At 40.7% G+C, this 25,005-nt stretch overlaps 2 protein-coding genes across 2 annotated transcripts; one reads left to right on the forward strand and one right to left on the reverse strand.

Annotated features, from left to right (window-relative positions):
- Nucleotides 1–3: 3 nt before the first annotated feature.
- Nucleotides 4–2,538, reverse strand: LOC136428551 (succinate dehydrogenase assembly factor 4, mitochondrial-like). The gene is made up of 3 exons (XM_066418153.1): nt 2,406–2,538; nt 1,728–1,895; nt 4–552 (listed from the first exon to the last, which is right to left on the reverse strand). Exons 1-3 carry the CDS (start codon nt 2,485–2,487, stop codon nt 452–454), a joined length of 351 nt encoding a protein of 116 aa, XP_066274250.1. The 5' UTR covers nt 2,488–2,538; the 3' UTR covers nt 4–451.
- On the forward strand, nt 2,536–23,733 carry LOC136428549 (uncharacterized). The gene is made up of 24 exons (XM_066418149.1): nt 2,536–2,641; nt 8,435–8,667; nt 9,181–9,276; nt 9,931–10,070; nt 10,673–10,744; nt 11,183–11,354; nt 11,780–11,881; nt 12,163–12,244; nt 12,530–12,583; nt 12,903–13,022; nt 13,587–13,633; nt 13,754–13,809; nt 14,140–14,230; nt 14,931–15,057; nt 15,409–15,517; nt 16,088–16,217; nt 16,571–16,925; nt 17,398–17,509; nt 17,897–17,962; nt 18,173–19,718; nt 20,125–20,210; nt 20,401–20,505; nt 21,168–21,218; nt 21,692–23,733. The coding sequence occupies exons 2-24, from the start codon at nt 8,522–8,524 to the stop codon at nt 21,820–21,822; spliced, it is 3,996 nt and encodes a 1,331-aa protein (XP_066274246.1). The 5' UTR covers nt 2,536–2,641; nt 8,435–8,521; the 3' UTR covers nt 21,823–23,733.
- The last annotated feature ends 1,272 nt before the right edge of the window (nt 23,734–25,005 follow it).

The following is a 25,005-nucleotide window of genomic DNA, read 5'->3' on the forward strand; positions in this document are numbered from 1 at the left end:
ACATTGAAAAAACTGAGCAAGTTGTTTATTTTCTATACCGGTAATACGCACAAATACATTCTTATAGGCAGCAACTATTGATCTACAATATACAAAGAAAATCACTATCTCAATATCATAGCCTTTTCACATACCCCATTGCATGCTGGGTGACATGGAGCACTGTGGGTAGTGCAGGTGACAAACAAAATTATTACCAGGACAATGTGTATGCAGTGAATGCGTACACTGTGTCTGGTCTATTTTGTTACGGGAATGATTTTCTTTGCTCCCTGCATTACCTACATGTATAGTGCTGCAACTCCCACCATACAATAGGATCCGTTCAAAAGATTGACATCAGTACTGTCCTATTTACCGTTTAAGTCATTGACCATGATTGAAAACACAAGTCACTATAATCTGTGCTAACCACAGTTATTTATTACAAGCTGTGGTTTCATCGTCCCATCTAGAAGTCCGTCACTCGTCCTTTTCTCTCCCAGTCTCCGTAGCGTGTGGGCTCAGGCCCCCTGGGACCCCCTTTCTCTCCTGTGTGTGGGTTGATATTATCTGGACAGAACACAAGATAATGCAAATCAAGATAAACTTCATTTCATAGTACTACATAAATATATACATGTCTGTACAGTAGATTCCGCATATCTGTATAGCCCATTTGTATATATTTCTCATTGCCTCCCTTCTGAATAGTCTTGCATCCATGAACAAAAAAACGATTGGCGTTTGTATTTGAATACACGTACGTATTAGATTATAAGCATTGATTGGCCTCAAGTTGAACAGTCCTTTGTAATAGCATTTAAAACGGGGATCGAACAGGCATTCAGAAGTTCAACCACTTGATACTGCTTCTTAGAAACTGCGGATGGCCACCCCTTAGAGTGAGGAAATCTCTGAGAAATATTTGGTGCCTGAAGTAACCAGGTTGAAAACAGCTCCATCAGAGCAATCATCCTGATTTCAACAATGGCTCAGGGCAAGAAGATAGACGGCAGTCCTTCACTCGGGTTGGTCCAAATTTTAATCTATTCTTTTTAGTAATATACCTAGTCTCTACCAGACTAACAACGCCGGATATTGGGAGAATATTTGCCAGGGGAGTGTGGCTACTGGGCAGATACAAGAGATAGACTTGCCCATAGGCAGTAATGCTTTAAAGCACTAAAACAATGGCTCAGAAAAGTATTCACCTTCATTGCAAGGCCCCAAAATTCTTATGCACCAGAAAGCCACATCTGTCTACTTTAGAATCATGCAAAGAAAATAGACAGTTGACCAGCTCATTCTCTCCTAACAGCTGACAGACGAAAACAACCGTCAACTTTGACCTACTCCCAGCCTGGAAGAGTCCACTCGGAGCATGTGAAACCAAACCACAAAGATATCTCCTTACACCAACTAAACGACTGAAACATACAAATTTTGACCAAACTGGGAAAGCTTAGACCCTACCTGTTCCTTCTAGCCCAAAAGAATCCAAAATGGACCTAAATTTTCAAGAAAAAAAAGGGGTTTCAAAAGTTTAGTGTAAGGACCAAAATATTTGTGTTCGCAATTTTTGCACGCCACTGCGCAACTCAACAGTGACGTCAGCCCTACTGGAGGGTTTCAGGCGCAGAGGAAAAATTAACTTTACCGTTGGGTAAACATTCCCTTTTTGCCAAATTCCATGATCCATACCCTGTACTGTACTGTAGGAATGCCTGGTGGAGGTTATAATATACCTGGCCAGGCAGGCAATGGTTCCTGTTCAGCATAAGGATGTCTGTCACCCTCCTTTTGATCCAACTTCCCTGCTGGTGTTTTAGGCTTCCTGAGTGGAGCTTTCTCTTCAGTCTTCTTCTCATCACTGTACTGTCGGGAAACAGCTCGGCTGTTCAAGAGAGGCAAACCTACACAAAACACAGATTAGATGACTTTTTATACATTTCGGCTTTGCAGTAAGCGAGATATAATAAAGAAAAATAATAACGACATGAGTTTTCCTGGGATGATCAACTGACATAATTAATGAAAATGAGGAGCGAGGAAACAATAATGCCATGAGTTTTTCTGGAAGGGAGTACAGCTGACCAGGAATCAAGCTATTTCAAATCATATGAAATCCAGAATCTAAAAAAAAGTCACATTAGAAATATTGGATTGGACAGGGTGTTGGATTAAACAAATCTGGATTGGACAGAGGAGTTGGGTCAAACAAATCTGGATAATTTGGGTTGAGGGGTTGAATAAACTTAATGCTCTTATAAATATTTATAAAAGTTTCATAACAAGTCATCATCACAAACTGTAAACAACATCGAGAACATGGTGTCAAAACAACGGTTCTAGCAAACAAAGACCCACGTGGCGAAAACAAACATCATCTGCTGCTTTTACTCTCCTTCTCTCCGAAAACATACCTCTTGAACTTGAACTGAGAGGCGAGAATTTCATCCAAAAAACCCTCCCAGACAGCAGACGACATCCAGGGACGGCAGCCATTTTGTCTGCTTTATGCAACCGCCCGTTTTGCGGTAAGTGTCGTAATATCCCAGGACGACCTTTGACCCAACATCCGGGACTTCGCCAGTTCATTCTTGGCGGGGCATTTCAAGATGGCTGCCCGTGGCCGAAAAGGAAAGTAGAGAAAGAGTTGGTAAGTTTGTTTGTCATTATTCAAGGTAAACGTCGCGGAAAAGATACCTTTTACAGCGTCAAAAAATCTTTGAAACTGTAAGGTATCGTTGCTTTTATTTGGGGATCAGTTAGATGGCAAAAGGGCCGTGATTATGGACTCTATGGCGGGACTTTCCTAGAAAAAAAATTCTATAAACAAATATTTGGAGAAGAGTGCCCGACGTGACATGATTTTGAACAACATTTTATATAAACAAAGGAAGTGCCTATTGACAGGATGATCCTGTCAACAGTAGCAACATTTCTACTGTTGACAGGATAATCTTGTCAATAGTGCAAATGTTCTACCATTGACAGGATTATCCTGTCAACAGTGCAAATTTTCTACCACTGTTGACAGGATGATCATAAGGCACTGTGTGATGTCAACTTCATTGGGCTGCTCCAAAAGATTGTGGAGGAGGGATGGGGTGTAAGGATTACAGAATCATTCAGGTAGTGTCCCTACCTAGTTCCGATCTAGAGATTTGGTCAAACCCTCCCTAGTTCCTGGTCCAAAACTGCTCAACTGACCCTAGTTCCTGATGATCGAAAATTGCTCAACCCTCCCCTAGTTCGTCATTCAAAATTGCCCAAACCCTCCCTGGTTCCTGGTCCAGATGCTTAAACGTTAACACCCCCCCCCCCCACGCACACACACACACACCCTTTTCAGTTACTGTAATTCTTGTTTCTTTCACTGTAACTGTGTTTGTGTGTAGTCTCTGTTCACTGTTTTCACGGTCACCTCTGAACTTATCATCACCGTGAAAATCCCTGTTGTTATTATTTATGATTCCCTCACACATCCGTTCTGTAAATCACTTGCCGCCACCGTGAAGTTAAAGTTCAGCGAAAATGTCCATTTTCCTTACACCGTGAAATTTTGGTACCGTGAAGATAAAGTGAATTACAGAATTTTTTTTAACAGCCCAATGAGCCCATTGAACGAAAATGTCGGTCCGTGTATTCACCGAAATACGGGAAATACGCGAAATACACGAAATACACGTACGAAATACACTTGAAGATGGCTGAAATCTACCGAAATACAGTATGATTTGATGAATTAACATCACAGGTTGCCATATGCCGTCTTGAAATAATATATTTATAGCCCTGGCGACAAGAAAAAGACAGAAAATACTTCGCGATCCCGGCCACGTCCGGTCGCCGCCATCTTTCTTACCACACACCATGATGTTTGTTTTTCAGTGGTGTCTTCTTCTGTGTCATTTACACAAAAAGGGTGGTGACATGTACCGAAATACAGTATGATTTGATGAGCAAACATCACAGGTTGCTTTGTTTCGGCATAAAATGATATATTTATGGTCCTGGTGACAAGAAAAGGACAGAAAATACTTCGCGACCCCGGCCGGCCGCCGCGTCATCTTTCTTACCATACGCCATGATGTTTGTTGGGTATCAGGACAACTCGGCACCTAGGCCGGACAACTCGGCACCTTACTTACTGAGCACGTAATGTGTGAATGTTTGGAGAAGATATCGATCTAGAAGCCTCACTACTATAATTTTAACTTCTTTTTTTTTTTTGCTCGGCAGGAACTTCTATAGCGCCGGCGTACTTTTGGGGTGCGCCAGCAGGGTCAATCGCCATGTCGCCCGCCCGAGTTGCCCCGCTAGTCTAAAGCGATACTAAAGACTACTGGCTTACATTACAATATGAAACTACACGACATTAAACTACAAGCATATAGTAAACTACTTGGTCTTTGTGAACATGATTTGTCTCTTTACAACCGACATTCTACTCTACTCTACTCTACTCTACTAGCGGTCCGATTCGTAGGCAAACAAAAAATCCAATACAGCGGTGTCCAACGTTCGTTCATGACTAAACAATCGTCAGAAACTTTCCCTGTATGTGATTTCCTGCCAACTACTGCCCATATGCCAGTGTAGAAGCGATAATGCAACGGCCCGATGATTTGGCTAACTTTCTCTTCGGCGGGTAGCGTTCATATAGGAACAAATATGGCGGATCAAGCTATACCATCATCCTTTGCGCGGCAGGAAATACTGTAACCAGTTATGCCAAGGAGGTTATATGGTTATCCTTGGTTATGCTAAGGTTCAATTTCCAAAGTTGACAGCGAACTACACTTTTATCATACCAAGGACATTATATATTGATCATACTAATTGAATGCCAGATGTATGAAATTTGGCCCGACGTATGAAATTTGGTGGGCGTCGCATCTCTTATTAAACCAGTGATCTCCGGAGCTCCAGCTAACGTTATATGGTTGACAGCGAACTACACTTTTGTCATACTATCGAATGCGAAACATATGAAATTTAGCCCGACGTATGAAATTTGGTACGTCGCATCTCTTAACCTGTGATCTCCAGCTATATGGTTGACAGCGAACTACACTTCTGTCATACTATTTGAATGCCAAACGTATGAAATTTCCCGACGTATGTTGGTACGTCGCATCTCTTAACGTATGAAAGTGTGCAAGCCATACAAATGCAACGTGATTTTCAAGCCGATTAACACTTTGACACCTTTTCATAGCGCGTCAGCAATCAAGGTGATTTTCTGTACTTTAGCAGGAAATCAATTTATCACTTTGCCTTTTATTGCATGGTGTCACCTTTTTTGCCATGTAAAGACCGATTTGTAAATAATTATTGCCATTTTTCGTGACATAATTTTTTTATGAATTGTGCCATTTCTGAAATAACTTTGTGACTAGGTTTCTTTACCTTTAACAAGAAATGCAAAGACCCGATTTGTAAATAGTTGCTGCCATTTTTCGTAATATATTTTTTTCATGGATTGTGCCATGAAAAAAATATATTCAACAAGAAATGTAAAGACCCGATTTGTAAATAGTTGTTGCCATTTTTCGTAATATAATTTTTTTAATGGATTGTGCCATTTCTGAAATAACTTTGACTAGGTTTCTTTATCTTCAACAAGAAATGTAAAGACCCGATTTGTAAGTAACTTGCGTACTGTTGTTGCCATTTTACGTAATATAGATTTGTGACTTATTTTGCTTTTGCTCTTGGTCTAAATGTCTTTCTTAACATTATGCATTGTAAATACATTTGTTGATGTTTGCTAATGTATGTTTGCTGTGACTGGATTTCTGTTAGTAACGGTTAGTACGGTATTAACTTAAGTAGGCGAAACTAAAGTCTTCGTTCAAAACTTCAAACAAAACAAAACGCGTCAGAACCTGAGGTGTTAGAAAAGAACGAAAGTTGACAATAAGTTTAATAACGAATATATAAAGTTGACAATAAGTTTGATAACAAAAGAAAACAGAAACCCTTGATAACCCAACAAGGCATATTTCAACGTGAACGCATTTGGAACAAAGATCATATTAAGTAGGCCTAATGGTCCTTTCTTCCAGTCTCACGGTAAATTTACCTGAAAAAAAAAAACGTGTAGAAATGCAAGAAAGTGGCAAAGCTTACTCTCCAGGCAGAGGAGTGGGTCCGGCAGGTTTTTGACGTGTTTTTAGGCGTTTTTGTCGGGCTTTCTACTTTGTCATGGTTTCTTTCTATCTATAGAAGAAACCATGACAAAGTAGAAAGCCCGACAAAAACGCCTAAAAACACGTCAAAAACCTGCCGGACCCACTCCTCTGCTTGGAGAGTAGCAAAGCTAGGAAGTGGCGAAATTGAAGATAACAAGGGAGATTATAAAGAGATAACAGCCTATGATTTATTCAGACGAAAGGAAAACATAACAAACCCCACACATTACAGAACAAGTGGGCAGGAACTTCTCAAACCTTTACCAGCCCTTCCTACGAGCGTATGGGTCGTAGAATTCGGCAAAAAAAGTAATATTTGTCCAGTTGAGTCAGTCCACGGTAAAGTTGATAATTTTCCCGCAAATGAAACCCCCTGGCGACTAAACTTCCTTGGCAAATATCATCCCTTTGACAATATCATCCCTTATAATATTTATTTTGCCGCCGTGTGATCTGCTTGGAGATTATATATATATTATATATATTATCTTTAGGTATTACCAAGGAGGTTATATAACCTTGGTATTATGTATTTCCTGACTTGTGGTGCATTATGGTATGTTTGTTGTTAATGGTATCCGAACATGGTTGTAAAATGTACCGACATACAGTATGATTTGATGAGCAAACATCATTTCGGCATCGAATAATTCATTTATGGCCCCGGCGACAACAAATCCGCAGAAAATGCTTCGCGATCCCGGCCGGCCGCCGCGTCCTCTTTCTTACCAATTGGCGTGTTGGGACGTTATAGCCTCCTTGGAATGACCGAGCCATGTCAGCTCAACTGGTAGGCCGACAGATCGCGAGTTCATAGATCGTGAGTTCAAATCCATCAATATCCAATTTCTTTTGGCTATCTTTTTGACATCCGTTTTTCTGTTTTTAACATTCAAAAAATGAATTATTTATTTAAAGGAATGTCAGTATTTTTTTTCTCCATTTTACAGGATCGTCTTCAGGGTTTGGTAGGGATGCGGGTTTTGTGTGATTCACATGAACATCCCGTGTGAACACAGGGGAAATGTTATCTTGTATATTTAACCTCCTTGGTTATTTATGAACCATGTTTATGGTTATATAAGGGCAATGGTTAAGGTTCTTATTGACAGGCTTTAACTAGTATATGTCAAGAGCGGGGAAAATCTTACTGACACTGTGACAGGTTAGCTTAGCCTGTCAATAAGAATTTTGCGGGGGAAATCTTATTCACTGGCATCTGTCTTGCGGTATTGTCGCAACGTTAACGTTATATAAAGTGCAAAAAAAGTCTTATTATCCGACGGGCCGCATAGGTTTTAATTGAAATTCCTACAACATATAATAAACAAGGTCCTTGAAAATCCCTTAGACTTAGGGCTATCCCGCCGCCGGATCGCATACTAGTGAGTGATCGCATATCCGCCATTTTCTTATTTCGCCGGGATCTACCCTGGGTTCCAGGAGAGTAGAGTAGACTGTTTATCGGGCCTTTTAGCCAGTTCCCTTTAGCCGGCACCTTGTAGTCAGTTCCTTCGGCGGCACAGAGCCTCCAGCCCGCAGAACCCTAATTATGCTCGGGTCACATTTCCTAACGTTATTTTCGGGCTGTTTGCGGAAACGAAAAATCCAAGTGTGTGTCAAAAATTTTGCACAAGCTATGCTCTTAAATAATTTTGGGTACGTTTTGTGTTTTTGTTCTCTTGAATATCATACTTTCCGTTCCCAAAGACTGCCCGGCCGGGCCCCGGATTGGAAATGTGACCCTAGCATTAGCGCACCGGGGGATTTCTAAGACCTGGCGGGCTGACTGTCCTTGGGCCGCCGAAGAAAATCGCTAGCGACCCGGTACTAGTCTGGAGCCCAGGGTAGCCTTCTTCTTGTCGCCAGGACCAAAAATAGATTATTTCATGCCGAAATACAGCAACCTCGCGGGGAGGGGAGAGAAACCCCCGGACAGCTGGAGTTTGCGTGATACAGACTAAGAAGAAGACACCACTGAAAAACAAACATCATGGTGTATGGTAAGAAAGATGGCGGCGACCGGACGTGGCCGGGATCGCGAAGTATTTTCTGTCTTTTTCTTGTCGCCAGGGCTATAAATATATTATTTCAAGACGGCATATGGCAACCTGTGATGTTAATTCATCAAATCATACTGTATTTCGGTAGATTTCAGCCATCTTCAAGTGTATTTCGGACGTGTATTTCGTGTATTTCGCGTATTTCCCGTATTTCGGTGAATACACGATCCCCGAAAATGTCATTTCCAGTTTCACATCAGCCAGCTCAAGGTTTGTTGGAAGCAAGTCTAACCACCAAGCAGTACCTCAGAGACTACACACAAACACAGTCCAACAATGAACCTGAGTCAGGCTCCAGGCCCGGGGCCGGCAGGCATCATGGCTGACCCCATAGACATGAGAGAGATGTTCTTCACCAACCTGCTTCTCCTGGGGTTTGATCCGACGTCCATGGAAGCCAAGCACAAAATACCATTCAGCAGGTATGGAGGCATTTCATTAGCATCATAATAATTATAATTTGAATCCCCCAGTGCCCATGTCATCAGGTAATTTGATTTAAGCATGTTGGCATGGTTCAGAGATGTACACAGTGTAATCCAACATGGTGTAAATGATGCCATGAAATGCCTGTATACTCGTAGTACTTTGCTCAATGTCATTCACATTAAAACAATTTTCAAAAGTAGATATTTCTTAATCTTTACATATTAAGTTGTTTCAGCACCATCACATTGCATGGTGACATTCAGAGAGTGGAATTGTAACGACAGACTCAGTAGTCTATACAGACGTTTAGAAAAGCTGTAATCTTGGAAGGGATGGCATATACTATAGCTCCACTCCCTCACAAGTTTTGGTTTCTTCCTCTCAAAATATTTTCCTATATTTAAGTTTCTTTGACATATGTTTTCTATACATGTGCGTTAGTAGTCAAATGATAATATTGCTAGGGCCTTGCCTTGTCTTGTGTAACTGTTCCTTGGTTATTTCAGGGATATGTTTGCTTTGCCCAACAAAAAGGCCTTTGAAGTGGTGACCCACTATCTGTTCAACAGGCTGGATCCTATCATGGCCAGGGAAGCTTTCAGGTATGCTTAATAATTGAATAACATGTAGTCATCTCATATTTTACACAGCTAGATTGAATGTCAACTATTGCTACCTTGTAATTCTTTACATGATGTTGTTTTGTTATCTATTGAAGATGCTTTACTCTCATTTTTACTACATTGTTTTATGATACTTGTTCCAACCATTTTCTTTAGTTTTCACTAGTTCACTATTTTGTGTATTTCTTCAGCATTTCATTTCGCTATTTGACTTGATATTTTCATATTTGTATTTTTATTTTCTACTTGATTTGATTTATTTCATTTGCACTATATTGTTTGTTGAGTGGCCATCATGTTTTTTGTTTCTAGCTTCCCTTGGCCCCCCTTGCACACTTCTGTTATTCTTTTTATCATTACTTCTCTTATTGTTATATGCAAGATGAACAATAAACAAAAAGCTACTTGTTGTGTGTGGAACATATTTGCATATGACATACCTGTGTATACATGTGTGATAGGAACATTACCTAGCCTGGACGCCAGACCCACAATCTCTATAATACCTATCCACACGATAGATATAGAGATTGGGGGTCTGGCAATGGCATCCAGGCAAACATTTCCTAACTTTTGAGTACATGTTACATACTAGAACCTATGACAATGGAAATCATTCTGTGTTGTACACAGGGATTGCTGGCCCATCTACGACAAGAAGGGTGAACAACAGTTCCGCAGGACAGTCAACAACTGGATGACACAGATCTCCCGAGAGGACGCCGAGGCAAACCTTCCCAGGATTGTAGCCTCTCTCTTCATGTCACCAGGAGGTAACAATGCACAGAGCACCTTACTGGTACTAGGGCTGTGTAACCTTTAGCACATTGCAGCTGAAGTAGCTGTTCGGCTACCAATTCTCTATCGGTTATGGGGTTAGGCAGCAGGGAGAAGGTTAATGAGATTTAGGTACAGGTCCTGACCTGTATGTACATGTACCTGTAACTGTGTGATTTATTAAAGTGATGTACATGTATGGTCTTCAATAATGACAGAAACAAGGACCAGAATGTTTATTTTGGAGGATACAATACATGTAGCACATGTAAATATCCTATTCTCGCAAGAGGATCTCACAATGTTTTAATCATTTTGCAGTACTAATGTTTCGTCTGTGTGGCAGGAATTGCATATTCTTGTCACAAAATAAGTTGGGTGTGATTTCATTTAGGTATAGTACCTACCTGTACAATACAGTGTTTTGGACCTGTACCTACGGCCCTAATAAAAGATTTTTGCAGTAACGCACCAGTACGCAGCCCTACTTAATGCAGGTCTGAAAATTATCGTAAATACAATGTAGTAGTTTTAAAACACATTTTTACCTATGGATCATACTTTTTATGTAAAATGCTTTGTCTCTTCTCTTTTGCAGGTGATAGATTCTACAACCTCATGCTACATTTCTCTGCCTTCGTTATTCTGAAAGCCACCCAGGTTGAGAATGGTAAAAACTATTTTGTTTCATTCAGTTGACCCAAGTATATACATGTACCTAGGAGCTTTCCTTGTTCTTTTCAGCTTTTTCAAAAACGATTGTATACATCTAATATGAACATTTGTGGGTACGTGTCACCAATAAAAAAAAACAAGTTCAATTGTGGGTCTCCTAGCAGCTTTTTATTGTACTGCAACAGAACTTCTTGTTTTAGTATCTCATGTTCTGAACATGCTAAGGTCATGATTTTTAGGTGGCAAGCAGTTTATAGCCTCGTAAGAAGTGTTGTTGGTTTGTATCCCCTATCGACTTTCCATGGAACTGCAGACAGTTTTTGGTAGAATCTTTGAAACAGCATAACTCAAGAAGAGATCAACAAATTTTGATGCTTTTCAGGTTGTGGGTAACTTGTTGCATTTGTGTTTTTGTTTATCAATTTGTACACAGGTGTGAAAAGAAGGGACATCCAAGAACGTCCCGCCGTGCTGCCCTCGGACCTCCACCTGACCCCCCTGATGTTGACCGGTGTACAGGCCGGCCTGGTCAGGCACAGGAAGAAGGCACTGGACACAGCTCAGACTGCCCAAGTGCTGGAGGCAGAATGGAAACAGTTTGCCAAGTAAGGAATCTAATGCTGCACGATATAACACATTTAATAGAGAGACAACAGACGCACAAGTTGGATTAATGAGGGTATAATGAAGAAAAAAGTCTACACCAGTCATGCACCGTGATGAGGGGGGATACAAGCTAAGTCACGTTGAGGACCACTTTCTTCTCACTGCAGCACCACCTAGCAGTGGGAAGTAGAACTTCATCATTACCTTGAGGGAGGTAGCAGAAGGACTCCTAAACATTGTCAGGGAAATTCTTTTTGGCTGTTCCAACGTGATATTGTATTTTACTGATAGCATGTTAATAAGTTTGTGAATTTTTTTCCTTGTGAAAGAGAATAGGTTGTAGAAGAGCGCCCAGCATAGCTCACATTATTGTAACTCAGGAGATTGTTGAAACTCTGTCAATTGTTGTGTCCTAATGTTCTAGTGAGCAGGTGAAGGAACACAGGCACTTGTCAAAGAAGTTACGAGAAACGGAGAGGCAAGAAAACGAACTCCTCACAGAGTCGAATGAGATCAATAGGATGAGGTGTGTGCCTTCATTTCCTATTTTATGTTTGAAATGTAAATTCATTGAAATTTTAGGGGACTTTAGTGCACGTTTCAGTATAAGAGGCATTTGCAGTGGGATCACAGTGCAATCAGGTACAATGTATAATGATATTGTGGTGGAGAGGTCACTGAAAAAATGCAAACATAAAAGTTAAAACCACTGTAAACTTTTCAATTTTTTCTGTGTCTTTCAACCTCTAACAGTAACAGTAGAATCCTAACAGTGAAAGTAACAGTAAGCTGTTGTTCTCCTTTAAGTCCCAGTAGGAGGAAGGCTGGAGGAAGACTCCAACATGATGATGATATGCTGAGAGTAAAGAGAACACAGGCTGTCCACAAGGTACAATGTACTCTAAATTCATTTAGATTTTGTGGCACAGTAAAAGTCAAGGTTTACTGTATTTTTAAGGACCACAATGGAAGTAACACAGTGGAAGGTAGAACAATTGCAAGGTCACGAAAACTACGAAGTTCATCTTGAAAAATTACATCACAGCGGATAACAACCAACCAAACAAGGTTCGAAAACGTAAAGAAAATTCTCATAGTACAGGTATGATTTGGCATAGACTAAAACGCTGTTTCCCTCTCCATATCCATGTTGTTGCTGTTTTTGTCTTTCCAGGTGCGAGAGTTGTGGAAAGCAGTTGATGAGTTGTACACTGGCACATCACAGCAGGTAAGCTACATTTGTACAACTAAGTTCGCAGTGTTTTTAAGTTCGCGGCAGCGCTATAGTCACATACATGTACTGCTACAGTATTGGACAAAAATGGTGGCGGTGGTTTTAAGTTCACGGTGAACCACAAACATTTCTGTATTTACAGTAAACTGTACTCTATAAGATGATCCAGATAATCTTCCTTTCTTGTAGACAGATTTAGGAGAACAAATTTGTGATTTGATTTTTCCTATGTTTGCTAGAGACATGTTGTTTGACATGTTATATAACAGCAGGGCCAGTTTAATCTCTGAAAAAATGCTTTTCCCCCCTCCAGCGTGAAGTGGTAGAGTCCATTCTACAAGGAGTTCTGGACAAGTACAAAGTGGACGCCTCCAAAATTGACGTCCGTGTGCCAGATCTTCTGCTGCGGGAGTGTGACCGAGAACTACAGAGGGTGAGTTATAGGAACAGGATCTGGTCATTGCAATTACCATAATCCTACTCTTTGCTATGGCATAAACCACACTTACACAATTTCATTATACCAGAATCTCCTACAATGGATAAAATTACGAAAAGTAATGATATATATACCAACTGAAGTTGAACATCCCTGCATTGTAAATACAGTGAGCTTCCTAAGTGTTAGGAATTTCACCAATTTAAACCATACAAGTCTCATCCCATATACTACATAGTCTTCTGTAGAGTTGATAAGTTTACCAGAATTTTGTTTCCTAGAATTGTTAAGTAATAGAAGTTGCCATATGTTGTCTATATGATATACAATTGTCGAGCAACAAATTTATCCTATGTAATATTTTAGATTTGTGTGGTTTGCAGTTAAAACTGAATAGCTAATAATATTGTGTGATTAGACACATTAACTTGTTCACCATTTGACTTTTACAAAGAAAAATCTGATCAGGAAAAGTTTTCACTTGTTTGTGGTTTTATTACATTATGTGAAGCTTTCTATATACACTTCACATGTCTACTGTATATCTTATCCTTGTAGAGAAATATTGGAGACATCTATCAGGGAGGAAAACTCAACCTCTTGAGGTAAGCAATGTTTTTCTCTAAAATTGTCCTTTTTACTACAATTCTAAAAACAGTAATTGATTTATATCATTTTCCCATGCTTCTTTGTCATACAAGTAATCCTCGTATTTTCTTTCCCAGTTTTGTGCAGTTGTCAAGTCTTGCCCTGCATCTTTACATTGAGAAGTTGCATGAAGGTATGTTCTTATACAACTGGATTACAATATTCTTGCCTTTTGCAGTTGTATGTACAAGTAATGAATTAGAAATATGATCTTCTGTCATCTTTGAAATTTTAAAGATTGGTTGCTATTTTTGGCGATGCCACAGGGGCAATGTATATTTTGAACCAGAAATTTTTGCATTGATTCGTTGTCTTAATGTCTTTACTCTCTGTCTCGTTAGTTTAGCTACAAAAAAGAGAGCTATTGAGTGGGTGTAGTTGTTGTCTTAGAACATGTACATGTACTACTAGTATTCAGTTGTAGGACAGGATAACAAGGTTTATTGTGTTTTGTTGTGTCCAGCTGGCCTGCCCAACTTTTCCGACTTCTCTGCCGAGGTTTCCACCCAGGTGCACACGCACCATGCACACCTGGCCAATGCACAGTCATTCAGGTGAGTCAATTGTTACCTGGGGCATTGTGTGACAAACAAAGGGTTTTTGTTTGGTGCTCTTTTCAATGTGATTTTGATAGAGCACTACCTAATACATGTATACGCCAAAAATAGTTACTCAAGCAACTGGATAAAATTTTGAAACAGTCAGACATATGTTAATGAAGTAAAGACAATTTCAGATGGTTCAATAGTATTAACATATCTATTCAGAGGTTTGGTATAAAAACCTAGTTCTACCAGATCTGTCCTTAGTCACTGACGAAAGATAGCGGATGCTATCTAAAACGTCTGTTTCAAAATTTTATATGTGAAAAAGCTTGATCATATTTCTGAGTTTCTCAAGAAATGTTATGACAGTAATGCAATGCTGTAAATAGATTTATGGGGGGTGGTAATTTTGCAGTAGAAAGAAGTGCAAAAAACATTGCAAACAGTTAAAGATATACAATAGTCAGAAAATTTTTCAACTGACTTTACTTTAAGTATAAAGAGCAAAGTGCCAAAGGAAGAAAAATTCAACATGTATTATTCATACTATATGTTTATTATAATGTATATACATTTCTTTCTACATGTACGTTTCTTGAATTACCATTTTACTTTTCTGGAACAACTACATGTAGATCTTATTTTGGAAAGACAGCAACTTCTGTAGACTGGAACCTAGTTGTTTACTAGGATGTGTTTTGTCCTGCAGGGATACTCTGGCTGACAAGATGATCCCTGATCTCCAGGAGTCTGTAGCCAGGCTAACCAGGGAGCTGGACTCACAATATCTGCCCCCAGAACCCAACACACAGAACTCACATCCCCTCTCCATCCCGGTACGTATGCACATGTTTGTTCTTACCTTTGCAGAAAAGGTGTCTCTAAAAAAAACGCAAACATAAACATAAACCTAGCCACTTTCTATGGTACTGCAATTGAACATCCGGTTTTGAGACATCATGTTCTGAGCATGCTATGGAAGCTTATGGGTTTAGGAATAAGTGGTGTTAATTAAAGCCTCCTAGCAGCTTTTCATGGAAATGCATGTGTCTTTTTGTTGGAAATTTTGAAACAGGATAACACATTTTACATACAGTGCTATTGTCCCCTCATTATAAGTTCACAATCTGTTGTGACTGATGAAGTTTATAGAATCAAGAGTTTTTGAATTTGTGTTGTTTCTCCAGTCCCTAGGTCTGGGCTTGATGCCTGCCACTCCACCTGTGTCCTTCTCACCTCAGGAAGGGACCACGGGACTCACCCCAGCAGCCTCTCTCCGCAGACCGTCTCCTGAAGGTGTGTGTTTATTTATTTCATCTCAAAATAACTGGGATGTACCTACGTCCTACGACTAGTGAAAGTTGATTTCTAAGAGGGCGTGGTATATACATGTTACATGCAGTTTGGTTAAGACAACTGTGGAGGACATTCGGTGTAACAAATAAAATCTGATTATGTCAAAACAAAATCGTTGTCCAGAACTGCCTTGTGTGTTCCTTTATCCCTACATGTGTAGGTAATTCTAAAAGAAGTCCAATATGATCGAGGTGAAGCATGGTGCTTTTTCAAGTAGCTAGCAGTAGCGCAATGCAGCTTTGCTACGGCTCCTATATTTAGCCAAACACACCGTGTCACTACTACTCTTCTCTATATATGTGCTGGGTTCTTTTGCTTACAGAAGTTTTATGACTGGGGCTCCCCCATACACTAGGCTGACAGCTTAACATCCCCATCCGGAAGTAAATATAGATGTTAGTTTACTCACTTTGCTTTAGTTTGTAGATAGCTGTTCGCTACGGATTCACATTTTGTCATAAGTGAGTGAAAACATAGCTGAAAGCTGATTGGTTGCCACTCTCTGTGTAGTTTCCACCCCAGAGGTTGTGTCCAGATTGGCCAGTTCGGTCCACCGGGCGGCACGCAGGACGACGGGGCTGTTGGTGCAGGGAACACCGACCTACGACAGGGGAGTGCTGACAGGGGAACAGACTTTCAGGTATTTGTTTATAGCTGCGTAGACATGTTGTCTCAATGCCGTATGTAGACCCCACACCCAAAAAACTCACAGAATTTTAAAAGTTGTTTGGGTGGGAATTCAGATTGAAATGAAATTTCCTCTAATTTTTTCAGTGATATTGATTATCCTTGGTGTTGACTGTTAACCCTTTTATATCTAGTTTATTTTGTTACCATAACGTATCGCGTTAAAGCGTTCTAGTGACCATGTATATTCCAAGGCATTGTGAAATAAATAATTTCAGAACTCTTTGATGATCACAATCTTTTGTGTTTTGTGTACTTCATACATGTATGAAACGCATTGCTCACGTTCTGTTCCTTGTTGTTAAGAGAAAGCATACAGCCTGCATCCAAGATACCTGTCAAGAGAAGAGAGGAGAGACCTGTCCAGCAGCCCAGGACGCCCCCTAGGGTCCATCAGGAGGTACTGCGAGCACCAGTAGCCGCCAGTCCCGTCACAGACGACATCTTCACGCCCCTGAAGACGGACCCAAAGGTGAGGGTGGAGACGACACCGGTTCACCAACGGAGAAGAGCGCAGGACATGCTGGCCTCCCAGTCCAAACAGCCAATGGGAGACCAGCGCTGGAGGACTCCAGCTGGGAGACAGATAGAAGACCCCTCCACTCCAAGTAGGGGAGCGCAGGGCTTTACTCCAAAGGCACATCAACTCCTAATTGATCAGGTATTGTACTGTGCTACTGTAAAAAGAAAGTACAGTAATTGAATATGTGTGTAAAGGTAAAGGTATAGGCAGTCCCATAGCCTTTTTGAGGTCATAGTTGCAGTGGGTTGTGGCTATGGCACAGTATTGGAAGGAGGAACCCAGCCCTCTCCTTCCTCAGTCTTTTACCTCCCCAACCAAAGTCAGGTACCCATTTTATACCTGGGTGGAGTGAGGAGAGTCGTGTGAAGTGCTTTTCCCAAGGACATGACATCTAGATGAAATGCCAGGAATCGAACCTGTGTCCTGTAGCCTAGCCTCTCGGACATTTGACAACACTGTTTTTATTAAACTTGAGTAGAATACCTGGTAGTTTGATCATTTCTAATAGTATTTACCAGCTGAATATGACGTAGGCAAAAAGGTATCTAAACGTATGAGATACAATATAATATGCATCAAAATACTTACTTGTCCCTTGTTTATTTTCAAGATTGCTTCAGCAGTAGCAGAAGAGCGGACCCCTTCTGTAGCCAGTTCCTCTGAGCGTTCCCCTCCCACCTCTCCTGCCATACAGCCTCTACAGGACCCACTGGCTGCTCTAGGTAAGAACACTGGGGAGGTAGTGGTAGGGATGTCCATATAGCACTGTAAATTCTTTTAAGTTTGCCAGGACTTACTGTAATTATACCACATAGGTTCGACCTTGTTTAAGGGAGTACCTAACGCAGTATTCATGTGAATTGCTAGAAGGCGCACACATCCAAAGCAAAGAATGATTTTCTTCATGCTGAAAATTCTTTTAAATTTGCCAGGACTTACTGTAATTTCATGGTATGTTTTCAAGCCATCTCTTTCATAGTCAGATCCCTTCCCCGGTCATTGTCTCGCAAAAAAGTCATCTATTCTATGATCCTGCACAAGGATGTGCACCAAAGAAGTCCTTTTTCAGCATTGACAATCTCAAGCAAGCTGTTGATTCTTCTTTCCAGATGAAAGTGTTGCTTTCACTTCTCGGGATAGGCTTGCTAGAACGCCAACGTCCAAGCCCAGACCAGGTAAAATGTTAGAACTTTGTCTTGAATTCCATATTTGTCTTTCTTTTACAAATAGCAAGAAAGAAGTGTATCGGCATCTGCGACGTGATTCTGAGATGTATACAGAATGAGGATCAAGGAAAATTGAATTCATTTTTGCCAAAAGTTTTAACAAACAAACTCCAATGACCATGCATTCAAATTATGTTTACCTTTGTTTTTGTATCACAGCTCCAGTGTGGAAAGATATTCTGTCTCAAGAAGGAAGACAATACACTCCTACAAGAACGCTATTCCCACAAGACAATGCAAACCAAGAACCACCGCCAATTGAAGAGGGGCTTGCAGGACTACCCAACGGCTGGCCGCAGCCCAGCAAGCCTAGATATCCGTCCATCGAAGACCAAGAGTCTTCTGACTCTGAGAAACCCAGTTCGCCAGTGGGAAGTGTCTCCACACAGAGTTCCCTCCTCTCCTTACTGAATGGGAACGATAAAGGAAGGGAGGGCAAACCTTTAGAAGACTTGATCACCTTCAGCAGTGCCGAATCATCGGTACCTTCGTCCATGAATGGAGGAAAAGCGCCAAATGGCGACCAAGGGGTACGTGTTAAAGGAAAAGGAGGATCAGACAAAGCAGACGAAAGGACAAGCGAAACTAGAGGAAGGATCAGAGATGGTTTGGAAAAAGACGGTGGAAACGTGTATGAGAGAAAGTCATCCTCTTCCTCTTCTGTTGAAGAGATATCTACAGAGACTATGCAAAGGTTGCCACCTGCTGTAACCATGATGAGAATAGTCACTCCTCTCGGGCTGTCTGATGAAATCCCCTCAGACATTCCCATCGAAGAACTCCTGGGAAACTTGGCGTTAGATCCTGAAACATCTCTTAGGACAGACCCTGGTGACGAAATGGCTTCAGAAGAGGAAGACGCCGCACCGGCCGACCCGCCAATCAGACTCGAGAACGTAGAAGAAACTTTCAACGAGATTTTTTCCTCTCGGACTCCAACACTAGAGGTTCGGTCGCGGTTGGGGACTTTGCACACCCCAGGCAACACTAGCGCTTATCTGTCAGACCCTCAGACCCCACTATGGGAACCTGAGCTGTTTGACAGTTTCGAACACCTTTCTACCAAGTCACCTGATGGCGCAAGTTCTGGAGAGGGCAAGCTTCTCTCAGATATATTCGCCGGCAGTCAGAAGCGATCCCCTGTCGTGACCAATGGCAGCTCGTCTGCCTCGGAGGCGAGTGACCCCGGATTACAGCAGGACCGGCACCCAACCGCCAGCTCCGGGAAGAGCGTGACGTTCGCTGAGGCCCACACCGAGCACACCTACTCCGCGTACGAGTCCATGAACAGCTCAAAGGGGGCGTCGCTGTTGGACGACTCCCACTCTTCGTCGGCTCCCCCTGCCGCGGGGAATGGTACTGCCGGGAAGACTGGTGAATCTCCCGAAGACGTGATAGCCAGATACCAGAGGCTTAAAGCGAGCGCCATGGCTCTTATGGCAGAGGAAGCGGAAACAGACCCCCTGCAAAGCACACTCGCAAAGCTGTCCATCAACACTGAAGAGCTAGGGGGCGCTGCTGAGCCACTGTTGAGTGACAAGTTCTTAGAGCATTCACCGAGGAAAGATGAGGATGACGAAGACTACAGGAAAGGGTTGCAATTGTCAGGTCTACATGACGATGTGTTTTCCAGCCCTTTGGGACAGGCGAGAGGCAGGCTGGATTGGGAGGATGATGTAGAACCTAGACAAACTACAATGAACAGGTACATGCAATATTTCATTCATTCCTTACCTGCTTATGTCATTGGAACTTGTTATTCTGTGTTCTCTGCTATTTCCTTCAACTATATGTTGGAAGAAATAGATAGATAGATAGATAGATAAAAAGAAAATTTTAAAACTTTTAAAGAAATGGGTGTTTAAATTTGCTGTATATATGGGTGCTATTTATTCAGAATTAGTTAAGTTTCAATTGATATTGATGTGTGCACTGATAGAGTTTTTATTGAAAAAATCAATTTTTGATGAAAGAAGAAAAATGCAAGTTAATGGCCAGCTTCACAACCTGTAATTTCATTGAATAGCAATATTGAATCTACAGTATTTAGTTTCTGTATTTGACTTTGGAAGAATTTTGATGAAGCCATTCCTTTTGCTCCTTCTTTCCAGTGGGGACAGGTACAGTTTCACATCTGCTCCAGTTTGGAGCGAGACTCAGACAGTCACTCCCAACAGGACACCTGTACATCCTGCAGGTATGTCTGTCCATGTAACAGCTCCCTCTAGCAACATAGCACCATACTGCACCTCTGTCAAAAGTGGTACAAAGGTTACTGTACATACAACATGTACCTACCCATTTAGTTTATAGTCTTGCAATGTACTTTTATTGAAAGAAAACTATGGCTGTTGTATACTCAGACGCTGTACTTTCTTGTTTTGTAGTGAACCGTATTAGGAAAGCATCAGGCACAAGGGACTCATCAAGTGCCTTAGCAAACTCCCCTGTCACTGACTGGCTCCACTCCGATGGCAGGCCCAACTTTCTCAGTAAGTCTGTTTTGTTTACTATTTATATGTGCTAAGCTACATATTGAATGAGTGGTGGAGAAAGAAAAATTAGTATGAAGCTTCTTGTCTTGGAAAGTGTACCATTATAGCGAAGTCCAGTGGTTAGTGAGCTGGTCCCTGGACCAAGAGGTTGGGAGTTCGAATCCCAGCTGTTTTCTCCCTCCCAACATGCACGCTACTGGAAAGGGTTGTAGTCACGTTAAGCCATGGTCCTGTGTTCATTGCACTTCTCAAAAAGAGCTAGGGGAATTTACCTGGTACAATGAACCTGTATATATTGTCTGTCTTCTCTGTGATGACCACTGGAAAATTAAGCTCTTCAGTGAGCTGACATTGTACAAGATCACTTTTGCTTTCATAACGATATTTGTAGACCACACAGTCATGTACAATAGAGTTTCTTATTTTTGCTGGATGCCTCTTTTGAAACTCAGACAGTCTTTCTTGTGTTTGTCTAGATTCCACTAGATGATTATGTTTCATTGTCTGCTAGCATATTAGGCAGTGATCTTTTGACAAAATACCAAATAGGACACAATCATAACTGAATGAGAATACAGTTGCTATTTGAATTTTCCACATCATATTTATCTAAAACCATTATTTTCATGCAGTAGAACTTTACACACTTTCTGTTGCAGATGCTGATTCCGAGTTTCCACCACGAAGAGAGAGTTTGGGAGTATTTCTAGGTAACTTTGATTCTTTTGGTGTATTCTTTTTGCGAATAACTACATGTAGTGACAAACGGTATTATTAGATCATAGTAAAACTGCCTCAACTGATACATGTATAGTATACCCTTTTTTACCTTTGCCAAAAAAGATAATGATTATGTTTTCTGTGTTGTTTGTGTGTTTGTGGACAACACGACTGGAGAAGCTGATGTTGGATCCTAGCAGCTTCTGCAGCGGAACTTAAATAAAATCTAATCAACCATGGGCATCATTGTTCATGCATGGCCAAACTTCTGATTTTCATATTTGATATCTCATGTTGTGGACAAGCTATGGTCGTGATTTTATAGTGGTAGATAGCTCTTGAAGCTGAGAGTAAGTGGTATTGGTCTGGGCCTCCTAGTTTCATTCTGATTTTGATGTTCGCAGTGTCCTTTTCTGTCCCACAGTTTTGAGACCTCACATTTAATTTGTCTTGTTCCATGCAGGGGTGGATGATACTATTCTGGTCCCTCCCTCTCCGTTAGAGAGTCATCAGTACAGCTTCTCGGACACGCCCACTCCAGGCAGGGTGGCCGCAAGGGGGTCCCCCACCGTGGGTCATCTCATTGACTTCTGACGAGGGAACAGCATAGAAGGAGCCAACATTTTATGTAAATATGATACACTATCTTTCACATTAACATTCATACAGAGAGAGACAGCTATTTTGAATGAGAAAAAGTTATGATTGTATAAATCCACATGGACATGACTTGAAATGTACCCTTTTTGGTATGGAAAACAAATTTTGCTCAGAAATATACAAACTTTGATCTGTAACAGTTTGGAAGCGAAATATACAAGTCTGTAACGATTTAGAACATTTTCCTGTTTAGGACTGCATCTGTATAGTAGCTTACGGTACAACTAAATGTCTGTACGTTTTACATCTAACAATCCATTGTGTCAACATTCCATCGTGTGCCACTGTTCCATCAAGTTCTTTGTAAGAGTCTTTCTTGTATTTGTCTCATTGAGAACACAATTCTTTGTGGCAGACATTAAAGAATGACTGTATTATTACAAGCTAATATCAAAGACATACTGTTGAACATTAAGAGGAAACTTTTGTCGTTGTAGATTTATGATCGTAAGATTTTTTGTAAAGAAAGAAGTATCTTTAGATTTATAAGAAAAAAATCTCTGTGACATTTTGTTCTATGAGTTCTAAATAGGATATAGATTTAACTTGGATGACTAGTCAAGCTTTGCAAAATCCATCCAGAAATGTACAATGTATTTTCAGTTTTTCAATTACGTTTGCCTGGACGGCCCGTTACGTCAACAGGTTAATCAGTGGCCAGTCAATTCTTTGCGAATAAATCAATTAACAGGTTGGGTGTGACTTCGATCACCGACCTGTAACATATGGCTCGTTTGTTGCTACCGATCCGACCACCCTTGTTATATACCGACCTCCACTGTTGTACAAAGTTTTGTATTATAGGTGCTTGTTACACTTGCTGAATTTCAATGGACGTTTCTACATACAGGTGGGGGGAAAATCTATATGGTCATTTGGGCAGACAGAGTAAATGAGAATGGCTGGAGCTTTGATGGCCTCAGCACCGAACGTGTAATTGAAAAGAGAGAGTAAAGATAACGTTTGAACGCCGGCAGCTGTTTTTCACACAAAGGGCTTTTGTAGAGGTTCCCATTAGTGTAACCTGGACTTTTCAAGGCTAGGCTTGGATGTCCTGATCCTAATCTAAAAATCCTGTTAACCTTTTTTAAGTTTGGTGGGAAAAGGGCTGTACTACATGGATACTGAGTGAAACACATTTTCAATATAGGTGAGATAGAATCTGAAATGGGTTTGGACATAAGAATATCAATAAAAAAAATATTGGCTCTACTTTATGAAAAGTTACTACATACATGTATATTATCATCATGTATCATAGTGAGGCATGAATTACTAAGTACTTTGGTCTTGGGTATACTTTTTTTCCAGAATACCCTGTGCATGTATATTTTTGCCCTTTATAATAATCCGATAGAAGCCAGCATGAATTTTGCAAAGCTCTAGAGGCTTGCTTATGTTCAAAATTGTCTTTCAACTTAACTTAGTATATGTGTGCAGCATATCGTTGGTAAATGTACTAAAGGAAGATTTTTAATGAATTTACTGAGGATGAGGATGCGCAACTTTCTAAGTAAGAAATTCCCCCATGCTACTGTTACTCCAACACCAACAAATCTTGATTGTTATGATACATTTGTCATGTAATATCAATGATGCATCACCAAATTACATGGCATGATTCTGGCAGAATTAATCAGGTCATTCTGTGATAGCAAATTGAATTAAAGGTGCAGCTGGTAACACTTTTTATCCCTTGCATTTTTTTAATTCCTCCAATGTTTTTTGTAAGCTGTATCAAATTTCTTGTACCAAATGATACATGGACCAAAATACATGTATTAAGCTGTGTAGCAGACATGTATAATGAAGAAAAAAATAAAAATGACTTCTTGCACCGATGAATATTTGCATGTGGTTGTTGGTCATATAATGCATGCTTGTGATATAGATGTATTTTTTGAGTGCCTGGATGACCATGACTTTTGTTTGATATCGCTTTGCATAAATTATCATGATAATGAGAACAAATTTTTTAAAAAGGTTATTTTTTAGATCGTAGGAGCAGTGGGTTGTAATCCACCCTTGTCTAGGATACAGTATTGGTAGGCAGAGCCCAACCCTCTTATTCCACTGCCTCCTCTACTGAAGTCATTTACCCAAAGTTGTGTCAAGTATCTTTCCCTACGGCAAAATGTCTAGCCAGGAATTAAACTCGCCAGCCTAACCACTCAGCTATTGACACCACGCAAACGTATACTAGTACAGTGCATAACTATTAGCAGGCCTAAAAGATAGAAGTTATAAGCAAAGATAAGTTGGAAACGGTTGTTCCATTGCTGCTGTACTTGCTCTACTGGTTTTATGTATCTAAAGCTCCTAGAATCGATCCCAGCTACAAGTCAATAACTTAGGAAAAACTCATGATCAGCAAAGATGCTTAATGTTTCTCCAGGTAGATGGCCAGGCAGGTGGAGGGGGGATGTACATGTACTAGTAATCATCTGGTCAGTTTGATTCTTTCTTTTCCAATAATTACAATTATCCACGGTCCAAAATCCATAGTCCCGAGAGTGTTGAGAGCAATCCCTGGTGTTGGGAGCTAGCCTGGGGTACTTTATCTAGGTCATGGGTAACCTATCTTTAGACAACTACTTGCGGACATCACTGCCCCTTGGAGAGTTGTATATTTTCGTCTTGAAAGAAAGTCGTGACTCAGCGCCATCATGAATGTGACTCCAGGGCAAGATTCAAGCGAGGAAAAATCCATATGGCTTACAGGCCAGCCAAATTTAATTACTGTTTTTCTACTAGCAAGCTGAGGAAAAGAAATGGCAGTTCACCAAAGATATCTGGAGGTTGAAAAAATGTAGCTTAAACCAATATCCAGGCTTTTTGAGTACTGGTACAATTTTTGTAGTTGAGTGTATAGACCCTATGCAGTTGGGTGAATTGGGGAGCATATTTTTACACCTACATTGTATACCTAATTTGGGCTAGCACGGATTCTTTGAACTTTTAAGCATGATCGATTGCTTCATATTTTTTCTAAAAACATTTGCAACACAAGGCACAGAAATGAGAGCCTAATCATAATTGTAAAAGTGAGAGACTTTTAACTGTTGCCCTAATTTCGTGAAGTAGTGCACGTTAACTGATGATGTGACCACATAGGCG

Source organism: Branchiostoma lanceolatum, chromosome 2, assembly GCF_035083965.1.
Source record: "Branchiostoma lanceolatum isolate klBraLanc5 chromosome 2, klBraLanc5.hap2, whole genome shotgun sequence".
NCBI classification, from domain to species: Eukaryota; Metazoa; Chordata; class Leptocardii; order Amphioxiformes; family Branchiostomatidae; genus Branchiostoma; species Branchiostoma lanceolatum.